The sequence below is a fragment of the Mauremys reevesii genome, linkage group 9, assembly GCF_016161935.1.
Source record: "Mauremys reevesii isolate NIE-2019 linkage group 9, ASM1616193v1, whole genome shotgun sequence".
NCBI classification, from domain to species: Eukaryota; Metazoa; Chordata; order Testudines; family Geoemydidae; genus Mauremys; species Mauremys reevesii.
The window spans coordinates 53850524-53869225 of record NC_052631.1 but is presented as its reverse complement, the minus strand read 5'-3'; the positions used below and the strand labels follow the sequence as shown (position 1 = coordinate 53869225).

At 48.3% G+C, this 18702-nt stretch overlaps 1 protein-coding gene across 6 annotated transcripts in view; it reads right to left on the bottom strand.

Moving 5' to 3' along the window:
* RAB6B (RAB6B, member RAS oncogene family) overlaps positions 1-18702 on the bottom strand; it is a 143022-nt gene that overhangs the window by 14505 nt on the left and 109815 nt on the right. For 2 of the 6 annotated variants that reach the window (XM_039488625.1, XM_039488621.1), the window contains exons 5-6: positions 13312-13423; positions 4258-4324 (exon numbers count right to left, since the gene is read on the bottom strand). In XM_039488625.1, coding sequence (XP_039344559.1) covers positions 4258-4324; positions 13312-13423 — 179 coding nt within the window. Of the gene's footprint in view, positions 1-1969; positions 2169-2340; positions 2419-4193; positions 4325-7603; positions 7698-13311; positions 13424-18702 lie in introns of those variants that run through there. The other 4 variants (XM_039488620.1, XM_039488619.1, XM_039488622.1 and 1 more) reach the window with 4 other exon arrangements.

Sequence of the window (18702 nt, the reverse complement as noted above, 5' to 3'; positions counted from 1 at the left end):
TGCAGCACAGCCAGGGCCTGAGAAGGGGCCTGGGACTTGTGAGGAACAGACTGAACTTCCCTTACATTCCAGAGATGCTGGTTGCGATGCTCCTGTGCCACAGAGCGGGGTGACATGTTTTCCTTTCATCTTTCTCATTTTTTCCTTATTTTTTTAAAATTGATTGCTGTTTAATAAATTGTATTTGCTTTGAACTGTATGTAATGATCAGTGGGTCAGGGAAGCATCAAGTGCAGAGAGAGCACCCCTGCCCTAAGTGACCATGACAAGGTTGGGGGTTGAGCCCCCCAAGAATCCTGAGCCCAGCCTTGTTGGGGTTAGGAGGACTCTGCCATAAAGGAGAGTGGAAGGAGAGCCCTTGAGGTCAGGCAGGCCTTGGGATACTCAGATCCTTTTGCTAGTCCACTTCACCGGGGTAGTGTATAAGCCAGGAAAGTTCCCCGCAATACCAGGACCATTCCCCCCCACTTACATAATTGGCCTCATGAACAGGATCCTATCCACAGGGTCCACCACATTGGTTTACTGGTTGAGTTCTGGTAGCACTGTCCAGGCTTGGTCAAGAACCCTACCATGGCTGGAATTGAAGAACTACAGGCCCAGTTTGCTGAACTTCAGTGCAGATTATCAGACCAAGCTGAGGCAATACAACAAGCTAGAACAGAACAGAGAGAAGTCTTATCGCTGGCTAAGACAGTAATAGACCAACAGGCAGCAGAAGCTAAGAAACCCCCTACTATTTATGTCCCACGGGAGCAGAAGCTCACAGAGTTTCGTGGCTTCCCGACAAGACCAGGAGACATTAAGGTAGAGGAGTGGGTCAAGCCTGTGAAGGTGGCTCTGCATGTGCTAAGAGTACCTGAAGAAGATCGTGTGGACTTCATAGACTCAAGGGCCAGGCCAAGGCTACAGTAAAGTTCATGGCAATGGCGGACAAGAAAGATGTGGAAAAGATGTTTGAACTCCTCCTAGAAGTGTATGGAGACAAGGTACCTATTGGAACCCGACTAAAGGAGTTCTTTGAGAGAAAGCAGGAGCCTGGTGAAACTGTCTGGGCATATGCGTATAACCTCCAGGAGAGAATGAGCAAAGTGGAGCAGCGAGACCCTCAACGAGTTTTCCAGACCCAGATACAGTTTTGAAAGAGCAGTTAGTGCTGGGGCTCCAGGATGATTCCCTCTGCCGTGAAATGAAAAGGAGGTTTAAGGAAAGCCCAGTAAGAAGTTCCATGAACTCATGCAGGCTGCCATTATGTGGTCAGAAGAAGAGGACGTTCCTGTGGCAGAGGCAGCCAAGCCTAACCCCTGTACACGAAGTGGGGGGGCCTAGTGAATGCAGCTGCTTGGGAAAAGGCCCTGCCCCAAACAGAGCTAACATTGGAAAGCTTAAATGAAGCTGTCCAAAAACGGAGTTAACTTCTGAAGTACAGTATAAACCTGGAAGGCAGAACATCAATGCTGACACCCTGTCTAGATTGCCTCTGGAGGAGGAATCAGAAGAGGTCGAGGATCTGGAGAAAGACACAGAGCTCTGGGTGCCTCCCTTCTCAGGTATCTTTGTCACTAGTCATTTTATAAAGCACATGTTCTAGGGCAGTGGTTCTCAAACCTTTGTACTGGTGACCCCTTTCACACAGCAAGCCTCTGTGTGCGACCCCCATTATAAATTAAAAACACTTTTTAACATATTTAACACCATTATAAATGCTGGAGGCAAAGTGGGGTTTGGGGTGGAGGCTGACAGCTCACGACCCCCCCATGTAATAACCTCGTGACCCCCTGAGGGGTCCCGAACCCCAGTTTAAGAACCCCTGTTCTAGGGCCTTAAACAGGAGAGGTCTGTTTGAGAGATCTGCTCCCATATGATGCACACCTGATGGTGCAGCTAGATACACAGGGCAACTCCCTGCTGCAGCCTGGCCCTGCACACAGGGATGTACCCATAGAAGGATAGGTGGAACTGTGGGGTTCTGCTGCTTTGGAGGAGCTGTAAATCCACTAGGATCTCCACAGGAGCCCTGCTCACAGCGGCTACCTGGGGGACATGCTGAATCAGTGCATACCCCAGCTGTCTTGGCCATGCATCCCTGCTGGCAGGTGCAACCCCAGATGTCTTGGCCCTGTAGCATTAGAAAGCCTGCTTCAATCTTCCTCCCAGGCAATCAGCATCTGCCCCAGGTTCAGGTCTTACAACTCAGCTTTCTCTGTCATTCTGCCTTTGTGCATTACTATACCAAACTCAAAGATTTCCTTTCTATTCTGCTTCTGTCGTGATATTTTGTATGACGGATGTTGTCTAAAAACATTGTGAGGTCTTATGTAAACCAATAAGATATGGCTGGGTGTGGCCATACAGCCTTCAATCTCCATAGATGCAATGGTGTTAGGTAGGATTTCTGCACTCTGGAGTGTCTTACACCTATGGGAGGAGAATGGCTCAGTTTGAAAACTAAAACCCGTTTATGGAAGAGAAATCCAGATTCTGTTGTTTCCTCAAGCTTTCAAACTTTGGTGATGGCAGAGGCACCACTGCATGGATGAATCGCAATGAACCTGGATTTTGTGTTTGACTTGATACCCTAATAAACTGGGCTAGGGGTCTTTGCTGATACGTTGGTCTGACTTGTAATGCCAAAGGTCCTGCCTGTGCTAGCCAATGCAGAATAAAAAGGTGAGGAAACAAAAGCAAAATCTAAAGAGTGCTAGGCCTGAACTATACAGAGGCATGGAAGGCTGAAATTTGTACTGGCAAATGTGGAGCTCACTGTTCACACACAAACTAATGAAAAAATATTTCCATCAATAATAATCGAAATGTGCAGCTAGACAACGTGAGAAAACTGTTGTTTGAGAATGTTTTACAGTTTGATTTAAGGAGCTTTACTTTGTATATTTTTCCATGTGATGTCAATTGTGTTTTAATGGCTATAAAACTTTAACTTTTTGAATTTCAACATCTATTGTCATTAAATAATTATTGTCTCGCTCCCCCCATAATTTCCCACACTCAAGAACATTTAATTAGATGAACACTGAAAAAATCCTTAACACACATGATTTTGTGCAACTGTAAAAATGTAAATTGGAAAAAATGCTAAAAAATAAACATCAATATACATCTATCAAAATTATAAAAAAATCAAACTCCAATCCTGCCAAGCCCCACCACAAAGCACTGACTAGCCCTTCAGCTCCAGACTCCAAGAAGTTACATGAGCCTTGTGGAACTGAAGAAAAAGAACCAGTGCATTAACGACTCATTTTCTTCTAGTATGTCGGATGTGACTGCATAGTCACAGGGGACATGCACATACATGCCTGATGGCTTCTCTTCGCTTGAGTGAGTTCGTTTGGAGGACTAAGGTATTTTATTAGCTGTGCCACACTAACACCCTCTAACTGGCCTCTGCATTGGGAAAGCATGGCTTGTCTCCCAGCATTCAAAAAGCATCAGACCAAACTGCTCCTTCAATACCGATGTTCCATGGAATGCTCTGCTTTCCAAATGGCCTCTACTACTCATTCCCGTGGGGTATTAAAGGGTCACAAGTATCTCCATTATTGCTGTCCTTAGCCTAGGGGCAGAAATAATGTCCCTTGGACAATGCTATTCTCTGTTTGGAGTAGTGCTTGAGTCTTAGCAGAAAAGTGCCAGAATGGCACTGGTGTCTCATTCCTCAGTGTTGGAGGTACCAGAATGCGGTTCTGGCTCCCCAAAGTAGTGCTGGAACGGCATCCCAGCATAACTTGGGCCGTCGCTTGGCTGCAGGACTAAGGTTACTGGGACATCATGTTACCCAGAGCAGAATTAGGAGTAACATCGCTTGGGCATTGGAACCTCGGGCTGTGCTGACTGGTGCTGCTCTTTGGAGCAGGTTTTACCTGCATCTGCTTGGCAAGAGCAGCAAGATTTCAAGCACTGGCACTTTCTGGTGGCTTGGAGGAAAAAACTGGGGCATCAATTTTAAGCCCCGAGTGTGGCTCTCATGCACCCACTAGTGCCAGGGCTGTGTAATCCAATGCAGGGGCAATGCTGTACTAAACAATGGTTAGCACAAAGCCTTAGGGATTATTGCAGAGGCCAACAGCGTTATCTGCTGTGCCAGGAAATCTTTAACTTCCATTAGATAGAGACCATGATGATGACTGTCACCTTCCTCAACCTCACTTTCCCTTGGAGGACAATATACTGACCTTTGAGATTGATGGTTGAACAGTGCTATAGAAGAGCTAGGTAGTTTCATTAAAAAAAGGATACTTCCTTCTTTGCTCTTCTCTTGAATGCTCTCCATGCCGGGCAGTGCGGAGGCGACACGTCGGAACAGCTAGCGTAAGTCCGGGGGTAAGAGAGGAGAGAGAGAAGGAATCTGTCACTGAGGTTCAGGGTTTGTAGCCATAGCCATCATTTTTCATTCTGTATTTGACACAACTGAGAACAGCAAAACTCATCATGTACAATGTTGGTGAAGTAAGGCTGGGGGGCTGAGAGATGTGTCACTTCCACTCTGGTATGACCAGATCAATGTGTAAGGTCTTGTTCATGGGAGAAAACTCACACTGATGTAACTAAATGGATTTAAAAAGCACTTTATACCGATTTAACTTAATTCAGTAAATAAAGGGATTAAACTAACCCTGTATAAACATGATTTACACTGGTTTAAGTGCAGCCATATAATGGATTTACATCGGTATAACTAAATCAGTTTAGTAATGCAAGCAGGGTCTGAATGAATTATCCCCTGACATTAGCTGGGACGGGGAGAGACTTCAGGAGCAAACTGTATTTACATGAACACACCTACTCTGCCAAGATGTCCAGCAGATAGAGCAGTGTTGTTCAAAGTGATCAACTTTGGCTGGTGTTGGGTTACAAATCACTTTCGTACTGAATACAGGGGTAGTGAAAGGTTATCAATGTTGTGGTCTTTATTGTATGAGTAAAAAGGATTAAAACTGTGCTTAACCTGTCCCAAATGAGGGGATCATCCTCAGCTGAAAGGACCTCGTTAAGCCAGGGGCTCGAATGCCAGACCCTTGTGAAAGTAAGAGGAGTGGGGAGAGGTGTCCTACTGAGGAGATGTGGCTTTCCCCTAAGGGTCCCTGGTCTGGTTTAATCTATTCCTCCCCAATGTTCAAAGACAGAGCTGAATCATAGAATATCAGGGTTGGAAGGGACCTCAGGAGGTCATCTAGTCCAACCCTCAAAGTCTGACCATAAAAACCTCTAAGGAAATACTCTATTAGGAGCCTTTGTTATTTTAAGTGCTTAAATGAGAGCTGAAATCACTTGTGGTGGGACAGCATTTCTGCTCAGCCTGCTAAAGTTGAAAATCACTAGGAGACTGACCAGCAGAGAGGAAGGTGGTAGCAGAAGGTAACTGACAGTTGGCTGGTGGAAGCGGAATGAGCAGCTGGTGAGGTGGCCAGATAGAGGAAGCGTTCAGACGGTAGAGCAAGCAAGGTGCCTTCTTCCCCAGCTGGGAAGTGAACTCACACAGATGTACTTCTAAACCCTGGGCCCTCACTGACTAAGGACAACCACTGTGAGTGGGGTAGGGTGAGGGAACAGAGGAGAGCATAGCAAAGAAACTTTTGGTTTCAGAACTCAGGAACACGAGGCAGAAGACTCTGCCCCATGCACTCTGGGGTGGGTGTTCTGCTCTCAGTTTTATGATTATGAATCCGGCTTGTAGCATTTTCCCTAATTACTGTTGGGTGAATTCCACTCTGGTTTGTCTGTGAAAGTGTTAAGATGTTTTCCTTAGCAAGAGAAAAAAGAGTTACTTTGAAATGATCCAAGAACATATCTGATTTAAACAGAGAGAAAATTTACTCACATGCCTGGATGACTTGCCCAAAGCTCTAAGGGGGTTAATTTAAGTTTGACATGTACCAAGCAATCCTTCATTTCTTTCCACTAGAAAGAAAGACTCACCTTTGCTTTTGTCACCCGTTTCCTGGCTGGATGTTGATAGGCGTGACACCAGCAGAGGAAGTAGCTATACATATAGGGCAGATTCCCAGCTGGTATTAACCGGGATCCCTTCATTGAAGGTACAGTGATTTCCACTAGTTGGGGAGCTGGCCCTTCAAAGTTATCATTTGCACCTTCAGTTTACTGTGCCAAAAAAGACTGTTTCTGAAAACTGATCCCCTGTACTTCTATTGCCTCCATGTTCCAGTCTGTGATACTGCATGTTAGTAAAGTGCTCTCACAGCTATCAGTCATAAACTTCTTCCATGGAAGCTATTAGCATACATGGAACCTTCCTTTCTGTAGTGTTGTGCAGTGTGCACTCATATTGCATTACTCTGCAAAGTAAATAACCTCAACCAGGGAACGGCCCTCCCCATCTACAGTAAACATGCGATCTGAGATACTGCATGTGTTATGTGAAAAATCATCTTTTCTTCTCAAATAATTTCTAAACCGTATCATTTACATTAGATGATTAATTACAGGAGAACTGCTCATGTATCCCAGGTATGAGGCAATTTTATATCATACCTCTCATTCATCAGAAGAAATTAGGTGATTTCTATCTTAGGACATGATTTATTACATTGAGGCCAAGACAGGTATCTGTTAGCATTGACTGTTATTATCATTGTAGTTTATTGAACCTACATCTACTTTGCTGCTGCAGTTGTAGAGCAAAAGACAATGGCTAGTACTTTGATTTCTCTCGAAGCTAATGCTGTGCTCAGGTGTCTTGTCCATTACACTTTTCAAATCCTTCATTCAGGAATCTAAACCAAGTCCTGGCTATACAGTGACCTGGAACTTCTTTCCCTGAGGTGCAAAAGGGAATACACATCCGTTTATTCATTTGCTCTAGTGAGATATTTACCTCCTGGTCATTATTCTTGGTTATTTGTATAGTGGTAGCTCTTATGGGCCCCGATCAGGGCCCCAGTGCAGTCACAACAACAGGCAACAAACAATTATCAAAAGGTTTTAACAGAGCGAAAAAGACAGCTCCCACTGCAAAGATCCCACTGAGCGGTGATCTCACCTCCAGAGCTGTTGCAGCAGCTAATGTGAAAGGGCCTCCCTGTTGTAATGTACTCAGTTTAATTAAATCTAGCAATCTGTTTCTGAGTCAAAGTTTTCCTTCATCTACAGCTTCCGAGCTGGCATGGAAGCTGCCCAGGCAATCCTTACTATTAGAGCCACACCTGCTTAACCCTATTCAGAGTTCAGTGTTGAGTTGCACAGACCATGTCAGACAAAGAGGCACATATGTTGTCATGCTCCGATTGATATTGCAATGGGTGGCACCCTGCTTGAGGCCTCACATGTGTGATCCCCGTTTTTACATGTGTAAAAAGCACACCATGCCTTGCAAATCTATCCCTCCAGAGGGCACCAGGAGGAATCTAAGAGCGCTTTACGTAGAAATGAATGAGTGATGGAGGGGAAGGTGGAGGAGCTTTCTGCTTCTAAAGCCAGTAAAGATACAATATTGCATCTGGTTACAATTTTCAATGGCCTTATTGCAACCTTTTGCTACTGTGGATACTATCAGTTGCTGCAGTGAACCCGGCCGATCAGCTGGATGATCTTGCTACGATTCTGGCTGGAGCAGGTCTTCCCTTACCTGTTTTACATTGTAGCCTGTCTTTGCACTGGTCTCGATAAACATGACACTCAGTTCTTTGGCTCTCTGTTCTCCCTCTTCAATTGTTATCTGCCTGAGGACACACAGGAGAGAAGGGAAAACCATAACTGTTCTAACCTTGCTGGGAAGGGCTGGAGAGGGGCCTAGCTTAAAAGTCTAGATGGAGAAAGCGGAAGAGAATTGCAGTTGTCCATGGTCCTGAGTGCAGGCCTGTTTCCTTGCACCTCAGAGCGTAGATGGTTGAGGTCTCATGCCTACAAAGCCACAAGACCCCACAAACAGATGCCATCATATGTGCCTCTGTGGCATGGGCTGCCTGGCAGACAAAGTGCAGGCAAGGGAGGGTTTCAGTACCTAAATCCTTTGTGACTCAGCAAACAGAACGAGGGGGAGCTGAGGGGCCCAGCAGAGCTCATAGGAGTGTTTGAACCCCAGGGAGGGGGAGCGGAGCCCGGTCTGATCACACTTTGAACATCTGCTCAATCTGCTGAGAGTGGCGCCCCATTTTGGCATCATCAAGCAGGACGGACATATTTTGTGGGTGGAACTTGGAAGAGTTGAACCAGGGCTCCCCTCCCCCATTGGGCCCCTGGTGTGTGGGTGAGGACAGCATGAGACAGGAAAATCATTTGAACCCCTTTCCCAGCTGAACTCTCAGTGTCTATTTTGTGCCCATCAGAGCAGCACTGTCCTGTGAGCTCAGCCTCTGAGCTGCAGCAGGAACCCTTTTTACATGCCCTGGGCATGTTGATCATTAAGAATGTACCAGGCATGGGGCAGCGCTGGAGGGTTAATGAATACATTGCCAGCCTCTCTCTGTGCTGGCACAGAGTAAGAGGTTCAATTGGCACTAAACAGTATTCTCCTCTTCTGGGATTCTTGCAAAGTGCCTTTGTGCAGAGGGCACCAGCCTGGGCATGAGTGAACACAGACACTGAATCCCTCTGCCAGCACAGGCTGGCTTCTCCAGCTGTTTTCTGATCAACTGGTGGATAAAGTAGATTCTCCAGCTGCCCCTGCAGCCACCAGATCTGAGCTGTCTCACACAGGGTGTCTACACCGCACTTAGACATCTGCGACTGGCCCGGGCCATCAGACTTCGGCCACGGGGTTAACCAGCTGCTTAGCCAGAGCCTCATCAGCCCGAGTCCAGGGGCAGGGACCAGTCGCAGGTGTCTAAGTGCAGTGTAGATATACCCTAGATTGCTCTGTCTCCCTAGGGCAGCTGGCCTTCTGCTGCCTGTCAAATCCATTCTTCTGACTGACTGACATCTGCATTCTCTATCTCCTCAGCTGCCTTCTGGAGGCCTGAAGGAACAAGCAGCGCATCAGACCTCTCCTGGGAGAAGGGGGAGAACAACGGAAGCTGGAAGACCTGCAAAGCTTAGCTTAATGCAGCCCTTCTTCCCTCTCCTCTCCCCACAGACAGGCCCTGGGCATGCCCACTGCTAGGCTGCAAGAATACATCCATGGAGGAGAGAGAGTGCATGTGCAGGCCCAAAGGACACAGCTACCGAAGTTCTCTATCAGCAGTGCAGGGACACCGACAAACCTGCAGCGAGCACCCCCAGGGACACACTTCTTGAAGATAAAAAACAATGAGGAGTCCCTGTGGCACCTTAGAAACTAACAAATTTATTTGGGCATAAGCTTTCGTGGGCTAGAACCCACTGCATCAGATGCATGGAGTGGAAAATACAGTGATTATATATATATATATATATATATATATATATATACACACACACACACATAGTTCCTCCTCTACCTTGGTGGGTCCTGTGCTTATTGGCAGATTTGCTCACCTCACAGATTCACCATGTGGGTCAGGAAACAGCCCAGAGACCTTCCCCTCTGGTAGAAGCCACAGTCCAGGTCAATTCTTTCTGTGTCTGATCAGGAGTTGGAGGTTTGAGGGGAACCTGGGCCCACCCTCCACTCCGGGTTCCAGCCCAGGGCCCTGTGGATTGCAGCTGTCTATAGTGCCTCCTGTAACAGCTACATGACAGCTACAACTCCCTGGGCTACTTCCCCATGGCCTCCTCCCAACACCTTCTTTATCCTCACCACAGGACCTTCCTCCTGATGCCTGATAATGCTTCCACTCCTCAGTCTTCCAGCAATATGTCTTCTCACTCTCAGCTCCTAGTGCATTTTGCTCCCAGCTCCTCACATGCATGCCACAAACTGAGGTGAGGTCCTTTTTAAACTCAGGTGCCCTGATTAGCTAGCCTGTCCTAATTGATTCTAGCAGTTTCTTAATTGGCTCCAGGAGTCTTAATTATCCTGCCTGTCTTAATTGGTTCTAGCAGGTTCCTGATTACTCTAGTGCAGCCCCTGCTCTGGTCACTCAGGGAACAGAAAACTACTCATCCAGTGACCAGTATATTTGCCCTCTACCAGACTCCTGTACCCCACTGGCCTGGGTCTGTCACAGTATATATATATTGTGACATATATACACATATATGTGTGTATATATATATACACAGTACATGAAAAGATGGGAGTTGCCTTACCAACTGGGGGGTCAGTCTAACGAGACAATTCAATTAACAGTAGAATACCAAGGGAGGAAAAATCACTTTTGTAGTGGTAATGAGGGTGGCCCATTTCAAACAGTTGACAAGAAGGTGTGAGTAAAAACAGGGGCAAATTACTATGGTAAAATTAGGTTTTGTAATGACCCATCCACTCCCAGTCTTTATTCGGGCCTAATTTGATGGTGCCCAGTTTGCAAATTAATTCCAGTTCTGCAGTTTCATGTTGGAGTCTGATTTTGAAGTTTTTGTTGTTGAAGAATTGCCACTTTTAAGTCTGTTATTGAGTGAGCAGGGAGGTTGAAGTGTTCTCCTACTGGTTTTTTAATGTTATGATTCCTGATGTCAGATTTGTGTCCATTTATTCTTTTGCGTAGAGACTGTGCGGTTTGGCCAATGTACATGGCCAAGGGGCTTTGCTGGCACATGATGGCGTATATCACCAGGACTCCTCGTTTTTGCTGATACCGACTAACACTCTAAAACTTCTTAAAGATGAACGCCAAATGCCTCAGGAGTGGCGACAGAGGGCGGGAATTGGAGGCTCTTTTAGCTGTTAATGTCTGGCTGCTGTTTGGCCCCTTTCCTCTGCCCTCCAGCTGCAGCTCCTTTTGCCCACAGGTTGCTGGATAGCTGCCTGGAGCCACTGAAATATCTGTCACTTTGTCTGATCCAGCATCATGTTTCCTGGTGTCTTGGAGGGCCACAAGGGGAGCGGGGGCCCTCCCCCACCTCCCAACAGTATGGGTGTATTCTGACAACTCAGCTTTCTTCAGTGGAAACCAGGAACTCCACCTCCCTCTGCCTGCCCAGATCTCTACTACCACATCCCCCTACCATCTCCAGAGCATGGGTTCCCTTCCTGTCTCTCTACTTTATCCACCCCCCTGCATCCTCTTGCTCACTCTGTCTGTTCCCCCCCAGAATCTGGAAAACTCCATCTCTCCATCCCCAGAGTGACAGTTCTCCCCTGCAGCACCCGTTCTTTGCTGCCAGCTCGCTGGCCTCTAGTACACTCACCTCCTTTCAATCAGCGCGGCACTGATGCTGAAGGGATGCTACCCTTGCAATCCCTGTTCCAGGATGGGAAGCGGCTGTGGCTCTATCCCACTTCTGCAGGAGACTGGGATAGAGTCCCCAGAGAGCTGTCTCACAGGGTCTCTTGAAATGCAAAGCCCTTGTTTCCCTCCCACTGAATTCCAGCTGTTCTGTTCACCGGGATGCTGCAGGGAGCTCCTATCAGACATCTGCCTAAAAGCATTGCAATTCTTGCAAAGAGTTTATCTTTTCGTTCCATTCCCCCCGCTACCCCTCACCTCTCCCATTTAGTCTGGTGCATTTCAGTGGAATTCCGTTTCCTCCTAGAATTTTTTTGTCAGCAGCTTTTAAAATGTTGGCAGTGTTACCTAGTTGATAGTGCACTGGATTGGGCTGCAGGAGATCTGGATTCTAGTCCCAGCTCTGCCCTTGGCCTATAGGCTAAGTTGCTTTGGCCCATAACCTCAAAGGATGCCCTATCTCCCACTAAAATCAATGTGCGTTAGGTGCCCAAATAGCTCTGAGGACCAAGGCCTTCGGCTCTGTACAATGAGGAGAATGATGCTTACCTCTTGGGAGAGCACTTTGAGATCTCTGGATAAGGGCTAGGCATTATTAGTCAGCGGCCACAACCAAAAATGCCCACTTCTTCCCAGCCTGTCTTCAACAGCTCATATTTTGGTCCAGGCTGATTGGGACCCGTGGGCCCAGCTGAGTGCCTGCTGGCAGCATGTCCCTGAACTAAACCAATCGGGGGCTGCTGCACCTACTGCAGTCAGGCTCAGAACCCCTATTAAAGAAAAGACAGGCTGCTGGGAGGGAGACAGGATCCTGCAGACTAGTAGCCATGGCTAGGAGCTTTGCACACATGGAAACTGATCTGTTTATGGAAGGAGCCATCAGCATAAGAACATAAGAACATAAGAAAGGCCGTACCGGGTCAGACCAAAGGTCCATCTAGCCCAGTATCTGTCTACCAACAGTGGCCAATGCCAGGTGCCCCTGAGGGAGTGAACCTAACAGGCAATGATCAAATGATCTCTCTCCTGCCATCCATCTCCATCCTCTGACGAACAGAGGCTAGGGACACCATTCTTACCCATCCTGGCTAATAGCCATTTATGGACTTAGCCACCATGAATTTATCCAGCAGGGGGTTACTCCAGTAACACTGGTCATGGATTTGTAAAGCAGGGGACTACATTTCCCATCAGCCCCCTCCCCACTGTACTCCTGCCCCTGGCCAGGTAAGGGGGAAGATCCTGAGCCGGGAGGTGGCTGGGCTCTGGTTTGGGAGCGAGAGCTGCAGGGCAGCAGGGAGCTGGAGAGAAGCCCTGGGAATGGGGGAACTGTGCACAGAGCCACTGTGACTGCTGGATGGTCCAGCTGGGGCAGGTCTGTGTGGGACTTCTGGGGGAGCAGTCACAGTTGGGCACAGAATCAGTGCAGAGGGGCCCCAATGAGAGACACTAACTGAGCCTGGCTTAGGAACCCTCAAAGGCTTATTTGCTGGGCCAGTCCCCAGGTAGTAGCCCTGCAGAGCCCTGCTCTTGACTGGACTGCCCCAGGTATCCAGGCAGGAACCGCTATTGCTCACTTAGCCTCTGTCCCTAGTGTGTGTGCGGCCTTCCCCTTTCCTGCCAGCCCCAGTACAAACCTCTCCCTGAGCCATGTGTCTGAGTGGTCACTGGGACCCAACAGGGCTAGCGGGGCAGGGCCTAGCTGCTGCAGGACCTCCAGTCGTTGCCTCTGAGACGTGGTACACTGGGCAGTGATTGGGGTACTGAGTAACCCCTGTAATGACACTTGGTTGGACATTCTGACACTCACAGTATTTCAGTGCCCTCCCCAAGGCAAAATGTAAAACTCAGTATGCTACCCACTGAGTTACCATGGGGCACAACAGGAAAAGAGGTGTCGTGGCTGTTGCAGCGATTTGAACATGGCCAGTCTTCCAACTGGAACAGAGGTCTCCCAATGGTACGTCAGTGCTTATCAGCTGTGACATCTGAGAATCCACTCTAGAACTGCTGGGCTGTAAGGATAATGCCTCTGTCTTCCATACCTGCTTCCCACCCCCACCCTACTGGCCCCCGGCCCCTCCTTTACCTCTTGTCTGCGAGGTCTGTCTTGTTGCCCACTAGCATAATGATGACATCACTTCCTCTTTCTGTCCTGACATCATCAATCCATTTGGATGTTTGCTGGAAGGAGTTAAGATCTGTGAGTGAGGAGACAAAATAGTACAGGTGGCTATGAGAAAGAGAATGATTTTTGCCAATTGTGTGATCTGCTGTGGTAACTCGGTTGACTTCCATCGAGTTACTCCCGGTTTTACACTGGTGTCACTGAGAAGAGAATTGGATTCTGGGCCACTTTGGACAAGTCGAGTAATATCCCTGGTGTGTCAGTTTATCTCAGGGTCTGATCACACTTGACAGGGATGTTGTGAGGTTTAAAAATGTAAAGCTTATACTGCACCTTGCGGTGTTTACAGAAAGGCACTAAGTGCAAAGCATTCATAACAGTATCATTAAGTATTGTTTACAGTGGTGTTGTAGCTGTCTTGGTCCCAGGATATTAGAGACAAGGTGGCTGAGGTTCAGTAAAAAAGATAGATTCATAGAATCATAGAATATTAGGGTTGGAAGAGACCTCAGGAGGTCATCTAGTCCAACCCCTGCTCAAAGCAGGACCAACGTCAACTAAATCATCCCAGCCAGGGCTTTGTAAAGCTGGGCCTTAAAAACCTCTAAGGATGGAGATTTCACCACCTCCCTAGATAACCCATTCCAGTGCTTCACCACCCTCCTAGTGAAATAGTGATTCCTAATATCCAACCCAGACCTCCCCCACTGCAACTTGAGACCATTGCTTCTTGTTCTGTCATCTGCCACCATTGAGAACAGCCGAGCTCCATCCTCTTTGGAACCCCCTTTCAGGTAGTTGAAGGCTGCTATCAAATCTCCCCTCACTCTTCTCTTCTGCAGACTAAATAACCCCAGTTCCCTCAGCCTCTCTTCGAAAGTCATGTGTCCCAGCTCCCTAATCATTTTCCTTGCCCTCCGCTGGACTTTCTCCCATTTGTCCACATCCCTTCTGTAGCGGGGGGACCAAAACTGGACACAATACTTCAGGTGTGGCCTCACCAGTGCCAAAGAGAGGGGAATAATCACTTCCCTTGATCTGCTGGCAATGCTCCTACTAATACAGCCCAATATGCTGTTGGCCTTCTTGGCAACAAGGGCATATTGCTGACTCATATCCAGCTTCTCATCCACTGTAATCCCCAGGTCCTTTTCTGCAGAACTGCTGCTTAGCCAGTCAGTCCCCAGCCTGTAGCGGTGCATGGGATTCTTCCATCCTAAGTGCAGGACTCTGCACTTGTCCTTGTTGAACCTCATCAGATTTCTTTTGGCCAAATCCTCCAATTTGTCTAGGTCACTCTGGATTCTATCCCTACCCTTCAGCATATCTACCTCTCCTCCCAGCTTAGTGTCATCTGCAAACTTGATGAGGGTGCAATTCATCCCATCATCCAGATCATTAATAAAGATGTTGAACAAAATTGGCCCCAGGACCAACCCCTGGGGCACTCCGTTTGATACCGGCTGCCAACTTGACATCGAGCCGTTGATCACTACCCATTGAGCCCGACAATCTAGCCAGCTTTCTATCCAGATTACCTCACTCACCTTGTCTCATTGCGTATTGTCCTTTATGTTACACTACAGCCAGGCATGGAGCTGTACAGTGCCTCGTGGGTTGGGATGTGAAAGGAGAAGGAAAGAAAGCAGGGAAAAGAGAACACCAAGTGTGTAGCTTGTGCAACAGGAAAGACAGTGCTTACAGGGACAGAGCCAGTTAAGCATCCAGGTGAGCCCTTCCAGAGGAAATACTGGAGAAGGACAGAAGAGATGAACAGAAAGATAATTAGACTTGGGAGTCATCAACGAAGGGGTGCCTGACAAACCTATGGGAGCATGAGAGATCAGCAGGGGCTAAAGTAAGGAGCATTCGCATTGCCCCTTTCTCCTTGGCTAATGCAAGGGGAGATCCCTTCCTGGTCCAACCCATGATACCCTCTACAGGGCACTAAAGGGAGACCACAGAGGGGGAGAGCTTGAGGGCACATAGGAAGAGCAGCATAGCTGAAGCCCACCAAAGAGAGGCTGATGGAGATGTAGGAAGAGTGAGAGAAGAACTGGAGGTGATAGAAAGTTGATGGAGAGTGAGGACAATGGGCTTGGTTCTCCACTCCCCTGTGCAGAATGTGACATGCCGCCCCTGGTGTGAGTGCATGGGAGCATTTCACACCCAGTTGCACAGGGGGACAGGTCTGCACAAGGGGCAAGATGGGGAGGCGAGAGGGAGGAGCCAAGAGAAGGACATTAACAGTGCTGGTGGCAGGAGTATATGGTAGGAAGAGGCTGATGGCAGTAGGCCAGGGCGAGCTGGGGGGAAGGGGTCATGGAGATTGGAACAGATCCCTTGTTCAAAGAGTCTGCGGAAGGAGGAATGGGGCTGAGAGTGGAAACAAAGGCATGTGTGAATGCCAGACAGTCCCTGAGTAGAGGAAGGGTGCAGGAGAAAGGGCATGAGGAGGGGTATGAAGTGGAAGGTCAAACGGTGAAGGAAAAGGAGAAAAAGGAGCCATCGGCGGCTGCTGTCACTTTTGTCCATAACTTCCCACCTGCATACTAAGCTCCACATGTCACCACCACCCTGGCTCCACGCGTCAGTTCTACCCAACTCCTGCCAGGATGGCACCCGCCCCACCTCTTGAATCTACAACAGCCGAGAGGTTCACTTCACTGAGGATGACACATTCTCTCATGAATGTAGCTTCACTGGGGACTGTTTCTCCAGCCAGTAACTCAGCTCAATACACAAAGGGCCGGGCCCAGTCTCTGCTCTGGAGCTCTGTCGAGAACCTGCCACCCATCAGAGAGAGCATGCAGAGAGGAGGCACGACAACTGAAACAGGGACTTGGGGTGAAGTCCTGTCCTGAGTAGCCTTTTAGCGACACATTGTGAATGAGCAATACATCCCCAGATCAGCTCCATAACCCTGGGACACTCCTGCTGCAGCCACCGCCCTGTCCCCCATGTCACTTCTCTGTCACTTTGCATTTCCATTTCTGTTAGAAGCAGCCACGACAGAAACCCCACGCCTGTGCCACCAACGATAGCTGAATATGAAGCAGAAAGAAAGGTCAGCGTGCCAAAGGCTGGCCTTGCCTTCGAGTTCCACAGCAGCGGAAAGGCACTGGATCTCATTTTCAACCTCTGTAGCAGCAGAGCAACCTGCAATGCTTGTTCAGCATGGAGACTGCCTTCTTGCTGGACAGGGCTGACTTGTATGGGCACCTCTCATCACCAGTGTACACAGGCCAGGCCTGGTTCTGAATTCTTGTCCTTGCTTCACAGCTGCTGCATTGGTGAAGAGCTAGCTGAGAATCCCCAGGATAGGGCAATCTGCATAAATTTGAATTCATTTACACATATTTCCATGCCAGTGTTGCCTTTTTGTCCCGCTCAGCCGTTTCATGTATTCATTCCAGACACTCCAACCTGCATTCATTCCACACCTCCTCACCCCTCCCAGTCTGGTCTTTGCAATCACACACACTCAGTGTGTGCAAACTCCCAAGATGCAACTCGCCCCCAGTTCTTTCTGCACCCACCCAGGTTTACTGCCTGCACCATCCATTGCTCATGCACCCAGCTGGACCTGCCCAGGCTGTGGGTTTCCACATTCTTCTAGAATGTTTTTGGGGGTGCAGGACACACCTGGTCTCCTAGGAAATCTCCTCCGATTGGCTGCTTTGCCCAGGCCTGCTGAATCTGAAAATTGGGCCTGGCCATTTTTAGGGTGTCATACAGGACTCCCTCTTCAGGAAAGCCTTCTCCTGAGAACCGAGCTGTGGAACGGGCTGGCTGGCTGCCCTAGGAAAGGAACTGCTGGGACTGAATTCCTGTAAGCAAGCAGCTTTGGCTTGTGAAGATGGGAGCTTTGTTCCTTTTCCTCAAGGGAGCCACGCGCTTCCCCTTTCACATAGCATCACCCTCTCCTTGGAGAGGTTACAGGGATGGGACCCTAAGAGCAGGTCATTTTAGAACTATAGGGTTAGAAATAATATGCACCAGGGGCCTGATTCTCCACTGCCATGTATCCTCATTCACGCCTGAGCAAACTGGGTGCTGAGTGCAATCCATCAGCATGGGAGAGGTCTGACTGGTGCAGCACAGGGGGCGAAGCACTAGCAGATCAGGTCCTATGTGTCACTTCCATCCTGACTGTGGCTCTGCTGAGGCCAATGGAGTTACCCCAGGCATGAATTTGGTTCTCTGTGGTAGCATCCTATCGGATATAACTGTCCCACTGCTTACTGCTGGGATGTTGTGTAGCTGCCCATGTTCCACAAGTGTATGAACACAAAGAACACAAATATTCTAGGTCCACCAATGGCTATTAGCCAGGATGGGCAGGGATGGTGTCCCTAGCCTCTGTTTGCCAGAAGCTGGGAATGAGAGACAGGGAATGGATCACTTGATGACTGCCTGTTCTGTTCATTCCCTCTGGGGCACCTGGCATTGGTCACTGTCAGAAGACAGATACTAGGCTAGATGGACCATTGGTCTGACCCAGTCTGGCCATTCTTATGTTCTTATCTAAAAGTGGCTCTTCTGAGATAGCGAATCTCTAATAGAATTTTACAAAAATAAACACACAGCTGGCTATGAAGATTACAAGCATTCTTCTCACTGATGTCTTGTATGATTCGATCCGTGAGCTATAGCATATGATGGGCTAGGTCCTCAGTGGGCGTCAATCAACATAGCGCTATTGACTTCAATGGAGCTGCGGCGATTCACACCCACTGAGGATCTGTCCTAGCATTTCTGTCCAAGAAATAAATCCTAGACATCCTTGTCCAGCATCTGATGACATGACAGACCAACTGTCTTTCCCATGAAATCACCTGCCCTTGGATGGATGCAGAGATTTACAAATCAATCACTTCTGAGGCATCCTCTTCCTAGTTATGGAATGGACATTGAGAAAGGTGGACTGTGGCTGGTCAGCCCTACATGCAGTGCCACTCTCCATAAGATAGGATCTAGCTCCCAGCCTACAGGCCCACCCATCTGAGCAGTGCACATGGTCCCTTTCCTATGATGATTCTTCCTTCAGGAGTAAGCATGCAAAGTCCTTTGTAGCTCCTAAGCTCGTTTGCACCACTTACACTAGATTGTACCAGTTGCAGATGTGCTTCAGTGCTGCTGCTGACCATGTGAAGGACTCTTGAGTACATCTCAGACCTGCACACAACTGAGCAGAAACAGGAAACTCTTTCTGAGACAGCAAATGGGTGGGGGGAACTCAGGCATCAAAGAATAGTTCAGAATGGAGTATATTTGTCTCTAGCATCATGGGGATGAATGGTGCTTGGCAGTGAGAATAAAGGCACAGTCTCTGCCCTGAGGAGCCTCCAT